Source organism: Clupea harengus, chromosome 7 (genome assembly GCF_900700415.2).
Source record: "Clupea harengus chromosome 7, Ch_v2.0.2, whole genome shotgun sequence".
NCBI lineage: Eukaryota > Metazoa > Chordata > Actinopteri > Clupeiformes > Clupeidae > Clupea > Clupea harengus.
This window is the reverse complement of record NC_045158.1, coordinates 7,777,901-7,796,956: the sequence shown is the minus strand read 5'-3', so window position 1 is coordinate 7,796,956 and position 19,056 is coordinate 7,777,901. Positions and strand designations below refer to the sequence as shown.

The 19,056-nt window shown below is 46.1% G+C and overlaps 1 protein-coding gene across 2 annotated transcripts in view; it reads right to left on the bottom strand.

Annotated features, from left to right (window-relative positions):
- grk5l (G protein-coupled receptor kinase 5 like) overlaps positions 1-19,056 on the bottom strand; it is a 41,058-nt gene that overhangs the window by 3,303 nt on the left and 18,699 nt on the right. Inside the window, exons 2-15 of one of the 2 annotated variants that reach the window (XM_031570352.1) lie at positions 11,439-11,534; positions 10,788-10,900; positions 6,470-6,547; positions 6,191-6,288; positions 5,869-5,961; positions 5,481-5,544; positions 5,106-5,246; positions 3,727-3,917; positions 3,381-3,418; positions 3,201-3,290; positions 2,135-2,343; positions 1,725-1,862; positions 754-891; positions 384-520 (exon numbers count right to left, since the gene is read on the bottom strand). In XM_031570352.1, the coding sequence (XP_031426212.1) occupies positions 384-520; positions 754-891; positions 1,725-1,862; positions 2,135-2,343; positions 3,201-3,290; positions 3,381-3,418; positions 3,727-3,917; positions 5,106-5,246; positions 5,481-5,544; positions 5,869-5,961; positions 6,191-6,288; positions 6,470-6,547; positions 10,788-10,900; positions 11,439-11,534 (1,624 nt within the window). The remainder of the gene's footprint in view (positions 1-383; positions 521-753; positions 892-1,724; positions 1,863-2,134; positions 2,344-3,200; positions 3,291-3,380; positions 3,419-3,726; positions 3,918-5,105; positions 5,247-5,480; positions 5,545-5,868; positions 5,962-6,190; positions 6,289-6,469; positions 6,548-10,787; positions 10,901-11,438; positions 11,535-19,056) is intronic. The other variant, XM_012815914.2, reaches the window with a different exon arrangement.

The following is a 19,056-nucleotide window of genomic DNA, read 5'->3' as shown; positions in this document are numbered from 1 at the left end:
TAGCATTTGTGTGGAGTAAAAATATACTGTATAAATTATAATCCTAATATACTGTACTTCAGAGTAAGTATCTTCTGTATGTGAGGTCTATGAAATTGTGTGGGCAGCAAAAGTACTCGGCCACATAACATTTTCAGCAACCTTAGGTACACTTTACTACAGTAACTTTTGTACATGTTACCAACTCTAACCTGATGTACACTGTTCTGATTAATGGTACATGGTATTTAAGTTATTTAAAATGGGCCTAAGTATTTGGTGCGATGTGTAAAGTAAGTTATGACTACTGGGTCTGTGTGTGTGTGTGTGTGTGTGTGTGTGTGTGTGTGTGTGTGTGTGTGTGTGTGTGTGTGTGTGTGCGGCTGGGTGTGAGGGTCGCGTGCCTCACATGTCTCCTGAAGAGCCGGTCCAGAAGCCTGCGGCGGGGAGGTTCTAGGGGTTGGTGCCAGTCCAGGTCAGGAGGGCGGGAGCCGTCTGGCCCAAACACATTCAGATCACTGAAGACCTCTGTTTCGATCATCTGTAGATAAAAAGAAAGACAGAGAGAGAGAGTGAGCGAGCGAGCGAGAGAGAGAGAGAAAGAGAGGGGGGGGTAGAGGTTCATCGTGACATAGAGGAAATGGGAACAGAAGGAGAAGTTATATAAAAGGAATAAAAAAGGCAGATGTTTAGTTTAGTGTAGTCGGTCTCTTAAACATGAATGAAGCCATCATTTGAGGCCTAAGTGTCCTGTCCTTATCCATCCTGACCTACCTCAGTCTGCCAGGGGATGGATACGCTGCCAGTAGCAAACTTGGAGTAGAAATCATTGTCTGTTTGGTCAAGGTTCACGCCTTTAACCGTGGAGAACTGCTCAATGTCCAGGACATCTTTACAGTACACTGCCCTGGGCTGAAGTGAGAGAGAGAGAGAGTAAGAGGGAGAGAACAAAAGATGGGGAGATGTTATATAAGGTAAGGGATATAGTGTGATAGATACAAGATCGAACACTTCTGCAAGGACACCTAGCTATCTGTGGATATTTTTGTAGTCTTTTGCATCAAAGTTCACCAGAGTCAAGGCTGATTTCCATTCCAAAACCTGCTTGTGACTTCCAGTTTAAATGCCATTTACCCACCTTGTTCCGGATCCAAATAGGATTAAAATAAAAGGTGCACTTCCTCAAATGTTATTATCATATTAGTATGCCTTTATTTGGAAAGCTAGCTTTATTCACATCTGTTGCAATACACTATTGTACTGATTTGTATGTGAAATGGATCAAAATAAGAAACTATGAAAGGGTATGGGTGGGTCAGCTTGGTTTATGACACACATACGATATGTACTACACAGAGCGCATCATTGGGTTGTCTTTACCTGTGTACCTGAGTGTATGACCCACAAAGAGCCACAAAACAGCAGGTTAACGTGGCTGTATTGGCTAACCACTGTCAGACAACTCTCACATTTGCCATTTCCTTTCTTTGTGAAGCCTGCTTGCTCATCAACTGATAGCAAACTGAACGGCCTGTTTTAGTCTTTCGAATTCAAGGAACACAAAACAGTAGAACATTAAAGGGTTTCGAGGATATTTTAAGATCTGTGGACAGTGACTGACAGCAAACGGCGCAGTGGAGGGCCATGCTTAGTTAATCTCTCACATGTGTGCCTGTGTGAAGGTGGCAATGGGAGCCAACAGAAACGAGTAAAACACGAGAGACGGGAGCTATGTGGCCACTCACATCAGGCACAAAGGAAGGGTCTAAGATCCCGGCCTCCAGCCTCTTAAAGTTGATGCTCTTGAAGAAGTGATGAGCTTTGACTGACGCTGACCCATCAGACTGACACCCCAACCTCTGCTTGGGGTCTTTGGTCAACAGCTGGACATAGAACAGGAGAGAGAGAGAGAGAGAGAGAGAGAGAGAGAGAGAGAGAGAGAGAGAGAGAGAGAGAGAGAGAGAGAGAAGGACAGATATGACTTCAGTCAGTAGTGTATTTTAAAGTTTATTAAGTATTTTTGAAGGATTATGCATATGGGTAGTCATATGGTGTAGTGTGGTATGGTGAGTGTGTGTGTGTGTGTGTGTGTGTGTGTGTGATATTTGCACAACAGTATTTGCATGGATGTGTATGAGTGTGTACTGTGCCTCACCAGCCTGCAGATGGCTTTGGTGTCCTCTGTGAACTTGTCGCTGTACTCCTCCTCCTCCTCCAGCACCCTCTTCTCCACCTCCTCCCGCTTCACGCGCTCTTTGCGTGCGCGGAAGGGCGAACGTCCGGCGGTCATCTCGTAGACAAGACAGCCGAGGCCCCACCAGTCTGGGCTCATGGAGTACTTCTCGTTGTTAATCACTTCTGGGGCTGCACAGTATAGAGTGTAGAACACAAGAACACAACACTTGAGAACACACAAAGCAGCAGTGGTGCTCTTTCTCAGTGCTCACCGCCCATTACCAACGCACACATTTTTTCCCCAATTAAAATTGATCAGAAATGTACATACGATCTTTACGTTAATTCAATTTAGCCATTCACTGGACAATTTTATCGTGCACTGCAAGCTCATCAGCACATGCATATGGGTACTGACCGCAATTGAACCCACATTTGGTATTGGTACAGTCATGAGAGTGTATTTATTGCTGGTCTGGTCATAGTTTGTACACACGAGAGCCCCTGATCCGCTGATAACATTCTTAACAGGATGATATCATGCATCACATGTTCTGTGCTTGTGATTCAAGAAACTGTTTCAGCCGCGAAGGACAAGGATCCACTCTGAAGGATAACCATCAACATTTCCTTGATGTTACGACAGTGAAGGAACTGAAATGTCAAGACTCTCCTGTGTGAAAACAGTAGTCTGTGGTGCCATATTTGCCTTTTCCTGCACTACCGGGTAGAACATAGACCTTCAAAGATGGTTAGTTTGCATGCAAGACCCTGTGTCTGTGTATATATAACTATAACTAACACCAATATAGCGGTTTGGCAAAGTCAGCTACCTAAATACCCCAACCATGAACAAGAATATCACAACAGAAATATTCAAATGAACAAATGAACATTGGCAGATATGTCGTCCAATGCTAAGCTATGTGGTGCTATGCTAGCAAGCTGGATGTGCCCAGCTGTTGTGTTATCAATCTTTGGGGGAAAGGTGGTGCCATGGATGGAAGCCTACATATGACTGATATGTGAAGTGCTGTTTGACTTACCCATGTACCCCACAGTGCCTACACGGCCTCTGATTGGCTCACCATCCACCAACTTGAGAGCCAATCCCAGGTCAGATATCCTGAGGTGGCCTTTTGAGAACAGCGAGACCAGTATTAAGATACTCAATGAATACTCAAGTGATAAAAACAATAGTGGAATGGTAACAAATAAATACTCACCATTATCATCTAAAAGAATATTCTCTGGTTTTAAATCCCTAGATGAAAGACAAAAGTGAGAGAGTGAGAAAGTGAGAAAGAGAGAGAAATAGAGAAAGAAAGAAACATTAAGGTCATATCTAAGATGGTACAAGTAGGTTTGCACGTGCGAAAATACGTGCAAATCTATAATTGAGAATGCATGTATATCAGTGCATTTGACTTCAGCAATTACAAGTACGGAATTACGGTGCATGACATGCATGTATTTGTGTGAGTGTCTGTGTATAAGCTCACAAGGTTAGTGTGTGCACATGTGTGTGTGTGCGAGTGTGTGTGTGCGAGTGTGTGTGTGTGGCCTCCTCACCTGTAGACGATGTTCTCTCTGTGCAGGTGTGATAAGCCCAAGCAGATCTCAGCAGCGTAGAACTGCACGCGTTCCTTCTCGAAGCCCGGCGTGCCCATGTTGTATATGTGGAACTTCAGGTCGCCGCCATTCATGATCGTCAGCACTAGGCACAGCGCATCTTTGGTCTCGTATGCGTACGCTAAGCTCACCTGGACAACAGCAAGCGCACACAAACAACCATGGTAAATAATAACACGGCGCATCTTTGCTGTTGTCCAGGTGAGCTTAGCGTACGCATACGAGACCAAAGATGCGCTGTGTTGTTATGTACCATCGTTGTTTGTGTGTGTTTGCTGTTGTCCAGGTGAGCTAAGCGTACGCATACGAGACCAAACACCCGCACAAAAAAACAACACAGCGCATCTTTGGTCTCGTATGCATACACTAAGCTCTCCTGGACAACAGCAAAGACACACACAAAAACCATGGTACACAACAACACACGCAGAAACAGTGATAACAACACAGCAAAGGACACTTAAAGCCCAGCACAAGACACAGTGTGTGTGTGTGTGTGTGTGTGTGTGTGTGTGTGTGTGTGTGTGTGTGTGTGTGAGTATGCGTGAAAGATAATTGCTTAATGGTATGCTATATTGCCTTGTTTGCCCGGACAAAAATAAAATGAACAAATAACTAAAGGGGTAAATACAGGAAGGGCGAGGAGCCAGGCGAGCTCATTAGACGCTGGAGCACCTGTGCCGTTATTGATTGGGCTTTTACTGGGGATGAGATTACTATGAATAATTCACCCTAATGCGGAAGAGGGATACAAAGAGCACAGGACACCCCTGATGGGTCAGGCAGATAGAGAGACTGACAGAGAGATAGATGGACTGACAGATAAATAAAGACGGATCGACAGAGAGAGAGCGGAAGAGAGTATCTGAGATCAAGAAAAAGGACATAGTGTGTAGGATACGTATGTTTCGATACGTGCATACGTCTGTGCTGTGTAGGAATGCACATGTTGTCCAGATGGGGCTGCACAGATGTCAGGGTGCGAACGTTTCTGAAAATATGATGTGTGTGCTTTGGCAAAACAATGTACTTGTCATGCTGATAAAGCCCATAGAATGTGAACAGAATGATTCAGAGAGAGCTTGGGAGAGAGAGAGAGAGAGACATGAATAAAAGAGACCTATGCTAATCGAGCACTACAGGAGAATATGGAGATAAAGCAAACAATAAATCTGACAACAGACTTTGAGAAGGTCACCACAGAGAGAGACTGTGAGAGAGAGAGGGGGGGGAGGGAAAGAGAAAGAGAGAAAGGGATGCTGGATGTCTCACTCCCAGTGTAATCACAGTAAGAAGAGGCAGTGAGGTGAGAAGCTCACCACAAATCTGCTGTTGACTTTCTCCAGGATCTGTTTCTCATTGAGGGCCATGGACTCGCCCTTCCTCTTCTTAATCCGCTTCTTCTCCAGCTTCTTGCAGGCGTACATCTTCCCCGTGGCCCGCACCTGACATGCACACACCTGCACACACACACATTCATGCACACACACACACACACACACACACACAGTAAGTTACTCAGAGATATTTAATGTGGCCTGCAACAACCACATCCATACCTGATCACATATACAGACCCAAACTATATTACATCAAACTTCACACATCTTAACTACAGCAAAGACAAGGCATCTACACACCTATATAAACACACACACACACACACACACCTGTTTTTACTACTGAGGACTTACCTCACCAAAGCCTCCTTTTCCCAGCACACGGTATTGTCGAAACGTGTCTTTAGTGATTGACTGCCTATAAACAAGCAAAACCGACGTATTAAAATGGTACATTACCACGAAAGACACTTTGACTCCATGAAACACACTGACATCTCCAAAACAGATGAAACAGCAGTACTTCATTAGACAACAGAGGGAGACATTAACCATAAACACTACAACCAAACCACCACCATAAACCACACACAGTTACAAGGGAGACAGAGACAGACTGAGTGAGAGGAGACAGATGTATAGAGACAGAGAGAAAAAGACAGCGCGGGAGACAGAGACAGAGACAGATATGGAAGGAGAGGGAGGGAGGGAGGGAGACAGACACGTCTGAGATCAGTCTGACCTCTCCAGCATTTTCCACTGCAGGAAGCGGTCGAAGTACATGCTGTTCTGGTAGTCGGAGAAAGGAGCGCCACTCAGGTAGTCATGAAGAATCCTGCACACAGACACACTCCAGTCAGTTGTATAAGTGTGTGTGTGTATGTGTTGTAAAGTAAGTGCGTAGATTTGTGTGTGTGACTGTATCTCTTAATGCAGTGTGAAGTGTGAATGTCACACACTGTGATATATTAGCACTGAGAAATCATATACATTTATTATATATCATACGTGTGTGTGTGTGTGTGTGTGTGTGTGTGTGTGTGTGTGTGTGGTGGGGGGCTCACTTGCTACAGTCACTGAAGATCTCTCTGCAAGGCAATAGGTCCAGGTTGTCTTGGCACTCCTGAGCAAAACTCTCCACCACAGGTATGCACTGAGGGGACTATATGCGCGCACACACACGCACGCGCACGCGCACACACACACACACACACCCCCACACAATATATAAAATAAATAATTTAAAATATTTGTCATGACATTATTCCACAAACACTACTCATGAGAGGCTACACATCAATGAATGAGTGGTGTGGTTACGAAATATTATCAAAAGCGTGTACCTGCTTGGTGAGAAACTTCCGGATTATCTCGTCCCCTCGGCTCTTCCTCTTCTCGTCTGGCGTGACTTCGTAATCTTCCTAAAACACAACAACTTGCCATTACGAAAGGTGACGCACTTTTCAGACCTTCCAGAAATTTGCTATGAACACAGCCTCACTGACTCTTCTTTAGCGTGTGCGTGTGTGTGTGTGCACGTGTATGTTTGTGTGTGTGTATGTGGTATGTCATTTCTAGGATCTCTTCAGCATCTCTTCCACCCCAATAGAAGAAACCACCATGACGTGGGTTAAAATGACATAACCTGACAGAGGGCGCAAGAGCACATAGTTTTCCCATGGCATCGTTTCAGCGGCCGAATGACAAGAGGACAGTGACAGATATGAGTGTGGAAAGGTGGCACCGAGCGCTGTTGGTGTGTGTGTGTGTGTGTGTGTGTGTGTGTGTGTGTGTGAGCACTGTTGGTGTGGGCACAGGGATGTGCTGATGACTAATGACATTAGACGGACGCTGATGGCAAGAGGCAGTGGGTTGGCTATGATGTCCCGTCACAGGAAAAGCCTATTGGTCTACTGGATATTTACTGCAGTGCAGCCCTAAGTGCAGATCGTGTGTAGTATTGTTTTGATGGAAATTTAGTACACAACAGATGGCAACCCACAGAGACCATACAGTTTCCAGAAGTATGTGTGTTGTGTAAATACAATGCGCTGTGCTGTTAGGCATTACTAGAAATGAGCTTAGAATGTGATGTTTGTTTGTATGTAGTATATGAGGATTTAATGGTGGTAATTTGTGTTTATGGGCATACATGGCCAATTATTTAATTTTTTTAAATCACAGAGAGTAAACATTTACAGACAAACAAGCGGTGCAGAAAGACTTTCAGTGTTAATTCACAGTACGAATGCGAAATGTACTTAGTATATACTATACTGTAATAGTATACACTTAAATATATAGAAATAAGGATGTACAGCGTAAAGGTAATAGAGTGTAGTGGGTCTGTCCTCAGACTGTGCTGTGTATTTACAATGGATGAGAGAGACACACAAACAGCCCCATTGACTAGAGAGGCTTTGATGCATTAGAACTGGACTGAACTGGCACTGGGTGTTAGTGGTCGTCACTACATCATGTGTACCACTCTCCTGGACTGGAAGTTACACAATGATGGGAAGCATAGTACAGACATGCCCTGGGGTTAGTTTTCTGTGTGTGTGCGTGAGTGTGTGCATTTTAGTGGTAATCCACTCTGAGTGTGTGAAAGGGGTAGTGTCTCTATGTGCGTATATAAGTGACAGTAAATGTGTGCGCGTCTGTACGTGTGTGTGTGTGTGTGTGTGTGTTTTGGCAATTCAGTCTCTCATCAACATCATCAACCCCTCCAGTCCATCTCTGTCATCTAACTGTGGAACCCAGTACCCATCACACACACACACATACACACACACAAACATGGGGAGATTTGTTTATTAACTCATTCTAAAGAGCAGACAAATGCATATAAACTAACAGGCTTATGGTAGCACATGAACCTAAGGAAAAAGAAGCGCACACACACACACACACACACACACACACACACGCACACGCACACGCACACGCACACACCCATACACTGACATTCGCAGACGTAAATAAAACCATCTGGCAAATGATTAAATATAGATTCACACACTCTCTCTCTCACTCACACACACACACACACACACCTCTCTCTCTCTCTCTCTCTCTCTCACACACACACACACACACACGACACATGCTTTCCGAGGGACTCTGTGTGTGACCGTGCGTTGCTGGGTAACCATTCCGTCAACACCACAGGATTCTGAGAGGTCCTGGGGTGTCACAGCAAGGCCAAGGCACGTCACAAAAACACACACGCGTCATTACAACAGCAGGAGAGTTTGTACGTGTGTGTGTGTGTGTGTGTGTGTGTGTGTGTGTGTGTGTGTGTGAGAGAGAGAGATATGGGGCTGAAAGGCATATGTATGAGTGAGTATGTGTCAAAAAAAAAAAGTGTGAGAGGGAAAAAAAACACAGACAGAAAATCCAGAGAAGGAGGAGAACATTACTAGGGGGCCACCAAATTTTCCACTGACCTTCTCTCTGTCTCCCTCACACACACACACTCTCATTTCAAACTGCTGCTGCCCCCGGCCTCAGTAGTGTGGTACCCACACATTTACTCCACACAGACACACAGTTTGCCACACTCACACACACACACACACCAGGAGGCAAGTGTGACACTGACTCTCTAAGCAACGCTGTCTGGTGTCGGCCCTCACACCAACCCACTTCCACTCAAACATATGAGCAGAGATCTGTTGAAGACCCTACACAGTTGTCTGTGTGTCTGTGTGTCTGTGTGTCTGTGTGTCTGTGTGTCTGTGTGTCTGTGTGTCTGTGTGTCTGTGTGTCTGTGTGTCTGTGTGTCTGAGATATTTTACCTTTGCTGTTATCTGCATGCCTTCCACCCTGTTCACCTCTTCTCTCTCCTTCTCTCTCCCTCTCTCCCCCTCTCTCCCCCTCTCTTTCCCCCTCTCTCCCCCTCTGTACCGCTCTCACACACACACTGTGCTCAATTTAAGTTTTCGCTTGCCACTGACGTCAAACACTCAACCCCCCTCCCCATGGCACATTCCTTATGCTTTGTCTGTGAGTGTAAGTGTGTGTGTGTGTGTGTGTGTGTGTGCATTAATGTGAATGTGTGTGAGTGTGTGTATGCGTGTGTGAGTTCGTGTGTGAAATAATCAGCACAAAGCCATGGAATACGCAGACACACCCACCCACCCACCATGTATGAGTGTGTGTAAAGAATGTGTGTGAAAGACACTCTCTAACCTTTATTTCTGATACCACCCACCCACCCACCCACCCACTCCACCTCTTTTCCTGCTACTAGTCACACTTCTGTAACATCTGAACTTCCATGACCTCAACATGCAGGGACAAGCATGCATACACACAGCCACACACACAGCCACACACACACACACACGCACACACACACACACACACACACACACAGACGCAGTCACACAGATATGCTCACAACACACAGACAACACACTTCATTGACTAACCTTTCTCTTTTTAGGCAATCAACTAAAACACCTCTTCTACCTGTCTATCTTATGCAATACCAAGCTCTGTCTGTGTTCATGTGTGTTTGTTTGAATGTTAGTATGTGAGTGTGTGTGTGTGTGTGTGTGTACATATCTGAATCGCTGTATGTACAGTTGATAATAGAGGTCAATGCCTTAACACCACCTCCTCCTCCTAAGCAACAACATGAGGAGAGCCAATAAAAGCAGTCACGGTCACTGCTACACTCAGTCAGTCAGTCAGTCAGTCAGTCAGTTAAAGATAATTTCTCAATATAAAAAATTAATGAACGAATTTCTCAATATTAAAAATGAATGAATGATAACAATTAATGATATATTTCTTTAATATTGTGTGAGTGTGAGTGTGTGTGTGTGTGTGTGTGTGTGTGTGTGTGTGCGTGCACGCACATGTATGAGTTAAGAGTATCTTAAAACATTCTTTGGCATTTCCTCCTTCTGATTTCTCAGCACAAGGCTGTGAGGGGCCCAGAGGCAAAGCAGGACTATACAGCAGCCCCGGCCCAACAGTGAGGGAACTCCTGACTTTCACCAGCACTCCCAGTCACCCCCACCCCCCTCTCCCATCAAATCCCAGCCTGTCTGCTGGGCCTGTTGTGTCATGTCCATATTTAGCGGCAGGGCCGGGGCCGCAGCAGGGGATTGTGGGATTGTGGGGCTGGTAAAAGCGAGCCTTTCAGGGTCTTCCTCTGTGAAGTCTCACATATTCCGGGTGAGATTAAACTCCCGTCATGTGGTAGGCATGCCGTCTAGAGTCAGAAGACACGGCAATGTGTGTGTGTGTGTGTGTGTGTGTGTGTGTGTGTGTGTGTGTGTGTGTGTGTGTGTGTGTAATAGAGAGAGTGTGTCGAGTGAGCATGGGGGTTCTGGTGGTTGTAGTGGGGGAGGGTAGATTTTAAGGAAGATTTTTTAAGACTTTAATAAGAGAGAAGTAGAGTATAATAGTGTGTGTGTTAGGTTCGCTCAGAGACTGAGTCTGTGTAGACTGTGTGAGTTTAAAATTCTTGCTTAGGTTGCTATAGTGATATTGAAAGTGTATTACAAAGCGAAAGGGTGAGAGAGGGAGTGTGTGTGTTTGGTACATTCCAGCATAGGTTGCCACAGTGAAATTAAGCAATGTAGTGTGTGTGTGTGTGTGTGTGTGTGTGTGTGTGTGTGTGAGAGTGTGTGTGTGTGTATTTACCATCGCATCCAGCAGCAGAATGCATTGCTGCAGCTCAGGTCTGGTGTCACAGTACAGGCGGAACAGCAGGCGGCCTATGGGCTGCTTTTCACAGAAGCTGGAGTAGTCACGTTCTGTCAAACACACAAACACACACACACACACACAGAACTGAGATATAGCTGAGTAATGGTCCTACTCCGCAAGTCTTCCTAGGGACCCCTGTACTAAGGGAGAAACACATTAAGATATCAGATTACTACAATAGTAAGGCAGGGGTGGAGTAGCAGAACACTGGTTTGGTGTGGGTTGAGAGGCAGCGGAATAGAGTACTGATAAATACTGATATCTGGGATGTAATGAAAAGGTAGGGTGGGGATTCATTTTCATTTGGTGCTGTCTCTCCTTATAACAGGGCGTTGGATCATGTGTTGGTGGGGTAGTATAACAGTGGGTCAGGGTCATGAAGAGTGGGGTGAGTGTTAGAGAGGTGTAATAGAACTGTAGACGGGTGAGTGTGTAGTGATACAGTGGGAGAGGTCCACTGTGGGTGAGTGTTAGAGAGGGGTAATAGGACTGTAGACGGGTGAGTGTGTAGTGATACAGTGGGAGAGGTCCACTGTGGCATGAGTGCTTCCAGGCCTGGGGGTGCGGTGTGGGTGTGGGACGTACCTATGCTGCTGCACAGCTCAGTGCATTGGCTGATGTGGGGGAAGCGCAGGATCTCCTTCCATTTCTTACTGCGGCCCTTCCTCTTCCCTCCGCCTCCTGTGACAAACACACAATATCACCGGCCAGCATGAGTACACATCTGTGAGCGTGTGTTAGAGTGTGTGTGTGTGTGTGTGTGTGTGTGTGTGTCTAGGTCTTTGTGTGCTTATCGCCACTGGAACATCTCAAAACGATTACCATGGACAAGCTGATGGCTGACACATACTGTATGCACACATGCACAAACACACACACACAGTATTATGTAACAGGGTCAGCTTTCCAGTGAGTGGAGAGTGAATACAGCTCATTAAATGACTGAGATTCTTATCCATTCATTCCTGCACTGTCTGACTCGGAGTATGTGTGTGTGCGTGTGCAGGTATGTATGTATGTTTGTGTGTGTGTGTGTGTGTGTGTGTGTGTGTGTGTGTGTGTGTGTGTGCACGCATGCATCTCCAGGCTCAAGAGACCCGCAGAGGCCCTGGGGCCTGATAAAGACGTCTTGCGCCTGAATGTAATCGCTCTGAATGGGACAGGCCCAACCTCAGATGCCTAGAACCGCACAAGCCCTTTATCTTCTGCATTGAACAGTACACCACACACACACACACACACACACACACACACACACAGCCTGCTCATGGTGCAGAACGCAGCCACAGTTTGATGTCTACTGCTCTAGTTAAGACCAGAGGATGACCGTGTGCGTCAGAGTGGGTCAGAAACACTACTCCCCCAAACACGGCATAAACGCACACACCACACAGAACCGCCTTTTTGTAATACTCCCAGCAGTAATTCTCATTTTTCTTGGTCACTGTGTGTGGTGTGTGTGTGCGTGTATTCATTCAAGTTCGCTTGGCCGAGTGTCATGCGCGTAAGTGAGGCGAGGCGTCTGATTTCCGCTCTCGATCCTCTCGGCCGTGTTCTCTCAGCGTTCCTGGACGTGTGTTTGACGTCCCAGCAGAGAGCTGGAATATGTGGGAATGTGTCGGAATACATTCCCAATACGTCACCGATATTCCCTCCCCAGCTTGCTGGAGCGTGCTGCCAAAGTGCAATTCCTGGGTGGTGAATAATGCTGTGTTAGGATCCAAGCAGACACACCACACACACACACACACAGCTAAGATACGCAATCCCAGTAACTCAAGACACACAGAGACACACACACACACACACACACACAGATTTATGATCTCATTTAGTTCCAAGGAAAAAGGTCACATTCGCTACAGTAAGACAACAAGTTCATTTGATTTACACACACAGTTTACACACACACACACACACACACACACACACACACACACACACACACACACACCTTACAATGGGCCTGGCATGATAACAGAAAAAAAAGTCAAAAGAATCCTTCCAAGCAGAGTAAACAAGATAGTAACTCCGCAGTAGCAGTACCACAATTCACATATTTTAAGCATTCTTCACGCATACCGCCTAAAAAAAACGTGTAGGCCTATACATTACACAACACTATGTACCAAAACGTGCACGTTTCCAGATGAGAACACTCATGTATGAACTCTCGGCCTTTAAAATGGGGCTCTCCATCTGCACTTCATTTGGCCCGCATGCAGGGGCGCATATGGAACAGTCAAATGTGCGATAATCTCATGAAAAACACGAATGTGAATCACTTTGCGAGGAACACAACTGTTTACCAAACACTCCACAGCCGTGGCTGCCAAGAGCGACTGGAGACTTTCACTGGGTGAGTCGCCGTGGCGATGGAAGCGAGCCCACGGACGTGCTCTCGCACTGAGTAACCGCCATGGTGAGACAAACAACACAGAGGAGTCACTAACTCACTGACTCCCGGGCCTGGTCTGACTGGCGTGGTACGCTGCTGGTAAGCTGTATACACAGGCCACAGGCTGTGATGTGATGTGAGAATGTGACATAGAAACAGCCAGCTATTAGGGTTGGATGTGTGTCTCTATGATTTCTCATGGGGGGCGGGGGGTGGGAGGTTGGTGCGGGCTGGGAGATGGAAACCAGATATCTGTGGACTTGAGAAGCTCACCACCGTGTTATTTCTTTGAGGAGAGCTACCAAGCACTCCATTCACACACAAACACATATTCTCTCTTCTTTTCCTTTTCCAAACTTGGTGTTGTACGTTACCCCATAGTACCAACTCTTACAAATGTCAAGTCATTCGGTAAGCCAAGGCCAACTAAACAGCCTTAAACAATCCAGATGCAAAGCCATGCAAATCAGGTGTACACACATTGGGTCACCAACAACAATGTTGGATTTCTTTAACCAATTTTTTTTGTGCCATCTGACTGACAGCACCCAGTACGATAGGTATGGACCCAGGCATGATGTCAACAGTGTGATTTGGTTACACTTTGCATGGCTCCAGAGATCAATGCCCAGCATCATGACTGGCCCCTTCACAGCGGACAGGGAGTCATTAGTCAACAAAGACATTGAACAAAGACATTAGCAGGGCCATAGGAAGTAGGGGGACATCACTGGATTAGTGAGAGATGTTGCGGGCATAGAAAGTTCAGCCCACATAAGTGTGTGTCTCTCTCTCTCTCTCCCACACACACACACACAGATAGAGAGAGAAATATTACCCTGATCCTGATCATCACAGACCCAAGTAGTTGTGGGCCAGTAAGATCATAAGTGTCTCTCTCACACACACACACACACACACACACACACACACAGACAGACAGACAGACAGACAGACAGACAGACAGACAGACAGACAGACAGACAGACAGAAAGACAGACAGACAGACAGACAGATAGAGAGAGAGAGAGAGAGAGAGATACTTCCCTGTCCCTGATCATCACAGACCCAAGTAGTTGTGGGCCAGTCAGATCAGAGAGGATTAAGGGTGGTTTCACACTAGAGCTTTTGGCGCGGGGTCCTCTTGACCCGTTAGTTTGTTTCGTTTCGTTGATGTGATAAGCTGTTTTCTGAACTCCGTTGTGCCCCAAAAGGGCCGTACCCGAATTCTCCAGAAAACGGGTGTCTGGGGTGCGGTTAATCTGAACTATTGGTGGGAAAGCTATCCAATCTAAAACCAGGAGGTAAATGCTATTTATGACTGCTGATGGATCCAATTTCAACCACAATAAATGAGTCACCATTTAATATGAAATTACTTATTAACATGCAATTTTTTAAATGCCTTAAACGTCTTAAAACTAGTGACTAGAGGACAGCTCCATGGCAATTCATGCCAGTCTCCACAGAAACCTCCTTATCCGAGCAGCTCGCATCATTTATGGCATAGCAGAAATGACCAAGTTAACAAAAACATGAATAAAAAACAAATAAGGTGTGGCTCTCCATATTTTCACCCTTACATTGAGTCATTGCCTAGCGACATTGGTATATAAAAGTTGCACTTTGCTCAGTGTAGATGACATAAACGGATAATGGTTCGCAAACCAAAGCATGTAATGTGAAAAGAAACCAGCAGGGGAGGGGTGCAATAATCGCACTCGAGTTCGTACCAGCAAAACGGACCAAGTGTCAAAACGATGTTGTGCACTCTGTTTACCAACTCTGATAGTGGCTATGCAATCTGGAGCATCTTTTCCACATTAGGCAGACATGGGCCTGGACCCTCAGAGAGCGTCCCAGTGATGGGAACCCCAGATAGGATACAGTACAGTATATCCATCCTGTTTGTGTAGATGGACGGAGAAAAACAGAGAGAGAAAAAGTGTGTGTGTGTGCGTGAAATATAGGGAGAGAGAGAACAAAAGAGAGAGAGAGAGAGAATGAGATCTGTCTGTGAAACACAGACCTTCCCTTGAAGTGTGTGTGTGCATGTCTGTGTAAATGTATGCACATCAGGTGTGCCACATCTCTACTATCTGTGCATGCATATGCTGAATGTTAAGAAACTGTTGAAGTTCTCTGACCTTTGCATTCCCACCACAGTAGAATGAGAGCACTTGAGGTGGAGTACACAGGCCTGACCTGAGCCAACCTGTTCTCTTTCTCTCTGCTCTTCTGAGGAAAACAGTCCCTGCCATTAATCAGCACCAGGCTACTCCAGAACCAGACCGCACCGTGCCGGGGAGAGGCTCTTGATTCACACACTTGCTATTACGAAATAGTCATGGATCCAGGGGAGAGTGTGTGTGTGTGTGTGTGTGTGTGTGGTGTGTGTGTGTGTGTGTGTGTGTGTGTGTGTGTGTGTGTGTGTGTGTGTGTGTGTGTGTGTGCGCGTGTGTAAAGCTTGTGAAATGCAGTGAGTCACATCAGCAGTGGGAACGGAGTGGGAAAGACGAGGCTCGCCTGAGGGGAGAGAAGGAGGAAGAGGCGGATGACGATGATGAAGAGGGTGACATGATTGTGGTTGGAAAGGGGGAGTATGCTGATGGATTAACACGGATGGATGGATGGATTGAGGAAAAGTGAAAAAAATTAGTAAATAGATGACTGTCAGTCTGAGTGCTATCGTCATATATAAATGTGTGTGGGAGTGTGTGTGCATGTGGGATTTGAATAATAGTGTGTCTTTGTGAATATGTGCATGCGTGCATTAGTGTATGCATGTGTGAACTATGTACGTGTGTGGGTGTGTCTCAAAGTCAGTGTCTGTTCTGAATCTCAATCTGCAGTAAGAATGTGCATGCGTGTGGGTACGTGTGAGATGGGTCTGAGAATGTGTGCTTGCACAAACAGAACCTCAGTGACCCAATGTGGGTTTCAGCAGCAGCAGAAAAAAAAAAAACACTTGAGTGGCCAATAAGAGCAGCTCTCTCTGGCGGCGCTGTTGCACTGACCTCCAGTCAGTTTTCACTGCTCACTGGCCATTGCAGTCGCACGGAGTTCCAGAGAGTCCCCGAGTGTTAACGACGCGCGCACAGCAGAGGGTCTCGCTCCACAGGCTGATGGGAAACTGTGAAGCGTGGGTGTCCCAGGCAGGAGGAGGGATAAACAGCAATGATTTTTGATACAGCTCACTACAGGGGGCGTGCTACACTGAAACCCATACGGGGGGTGGGTGGAGGAGGGGGGAAGGGGTGGCTGAGATGGGGTCAACTCGTGTGAAAGCTCCCACCATTCTTTCGCTCCTTCGTGCGCTTTCTCTCCCGCTTTCGTTTGTCACTCTGTTGTGCCTCACTCGCTCGCTTCCTTGCTTTGATGTGTTCCGGTGGTCTGACAGAGCCTCTACAGAGGCCTCTCTCGGTCACACTCTCTCCTGTTAGCTTTCTCTTTCGCTCACCTTCCCTCGGTCTGTCTCTCTTCTCACATTTCCTCTCCTGTCTCGTCTGTTCTGTTCCTCTCTCTCTCTCTCTAGGATTGAGTGTGTGAGTCAGTCATGCTGCTGAATCAGGGCCACTGAATGTCCTCACTGCTCTTGGGCTTACGCATCCTACAAGGTTCTCCTAAGGTCTTGTGTTTGTGTGTGTTTGTGTGTGTGTGTGTGTGTGTGTGTGTCTCTCCTAGGGTACTCCAACAATAGCCATGCCTTGATGGGAACAACTTGGCTTACATCACAATTCACAATTAATCACCCACTAGAGAAGACATTACAGCAAAAAGCACAACTGCAGGGCAACAATGAGAAATGAAAGTCACTGCCACAAAGACTGAGCATTTCCATACTGCTTTACATGATGCAAATACACACATCGTTATTGCAACAGGTATTTCACTTTTGGCATTCAAGTATGTGAATGTGATATGTGACGTGCAGAGAGAGAGATAGAGACTGTGTGTCTGTGTGTGTGTGTGTGTGTGTGTGTGAGAGAGAGTGTCAAGTGCCCATTGTCTTCATAAACCTTTAACTGTTGTATGTATGTTTGTAATCTGGTGCATTTGAGTGCACATATTGCTCTGTTGTCCTACAGCGGTTTCTTACACCCCAGTGTTAGTAGGCCTCTGTATGTGTCAGTGTGTGGTCTCTTTGTGTGATACTTCACCTTGTTAAAAAGAAGAATAGAGATTCAGAGAGGGGAATAGCTTGCTGCATTGGTTAGACAAACACAGAGGCCTACCTTCATTTATTTGATTTCAGTCTAGTTGTCAGCTTTTCAGAGAGCAACAGATATGAATGATAAACTTTACCGTAAAACAGGCTAACCCTTTCAGTTACATGCTAGGGCTACCTAGGTTGACTATGTAAAATGTAGTGTGTGTGGTTTCTGAATAGGGAGAAACAATACCATTTGCGGACAGACCGACAGACAGACCGACCGACAGAGAGACAGACTAATGGACAGATATAACACGTAACACAAAGAGATTAAGACAGGGCGCAGAGAAAAAAATACGTGAAAAGCAAATGCCCTTCTGAGTACATGGTCACTAGGGGCGGCACACACAGTCAAAGTCAAGATTGCAGCCTCCATTTGGATGTCAGGGGCGTCTGTGGGAGTAAGCACCATGGATGGAGGGAAGGGGGGGGGTGGACAAAGTCTAGTGGAAAAGGCAGAGCGGCTTGGCATTTACGAGCGCCTGGCAAACAGCGCGCATGTCAGCATATTTAATTGTTAGCACTAACAAAGAAACTCAGCAGGAGCAGCTCAGAGCATACCGGTAATACCAGGAGCCTAAACCACACACACACACACACACACACACACACACACACACACACACACACACACACACACACACACACACACACACACACACACACACACACACACACACACACACACACACACACACACACACACACACACACACACACACACACACACACACACACACACACACACACACACACCTGCATTAAACCAATGCTCACATCAGATTTTCACCATTATTTTAAGCCCCCCATACATACCCACAGCATTTTTTTGTAAAAAGAAAAAAAAACAAGAAAGAACGTCACATCACGCAAACTCAAAAAACAACAAAACCCACAACCTCCAAAAACCAGAAGGCAAGAAAGGTCCTATAGTCCCAAAACACACTCACACCCACCAGCATTTTCACAGAGGTACTTCACTGACCAGGCCACAAATCAGTTAGACAGACAAAACAGCAATCTGTGACATCCATCTGTACAGCACAGATGACACACACACACACACACACAGGGAGAGGTTAAACAGCCGTTTAAATGCGAGATGACCTTGTCCAGTCCTTTCATTAGGCTCAAGCAGAGGCGCTGACTTTTGGGAAACAATGCCAATGGCACCCTTAGCAAAACCAGGCGAGAGAGAGGGAGAGAGAGGGAAAGAGAGAGGGAGGGGGAGAGAGCTCAGAGGGAACTCGCCTCTGGCCCAGGAAATGCCTTGTTTTTCCTCCCTCTCCTCTCTCTCTAAATAAATGACGACCCCATTAAATCGATGTGAATTCATAATTCAATAAAAAAAAATGATGGCAGCTCGCCACTGTCCGAGTGTGTATCTGTGTGTGAATGTGTATGTGTGTGTAAGTATGTGTGTGTAATAATGCGAGTGTGTGAGAGAGAGAGGAGAGAGTTCATGGGGGTGTGGACTGTGTTGTTGATGTTGGGGACATTCATAATATTTGGAGCTGTTTGGATATTGTCAATGCTCTTGTTGGCACAGGGCGCCTGGCTGCTCTATCAGGACTGAAGCAGTGCGGATGAGA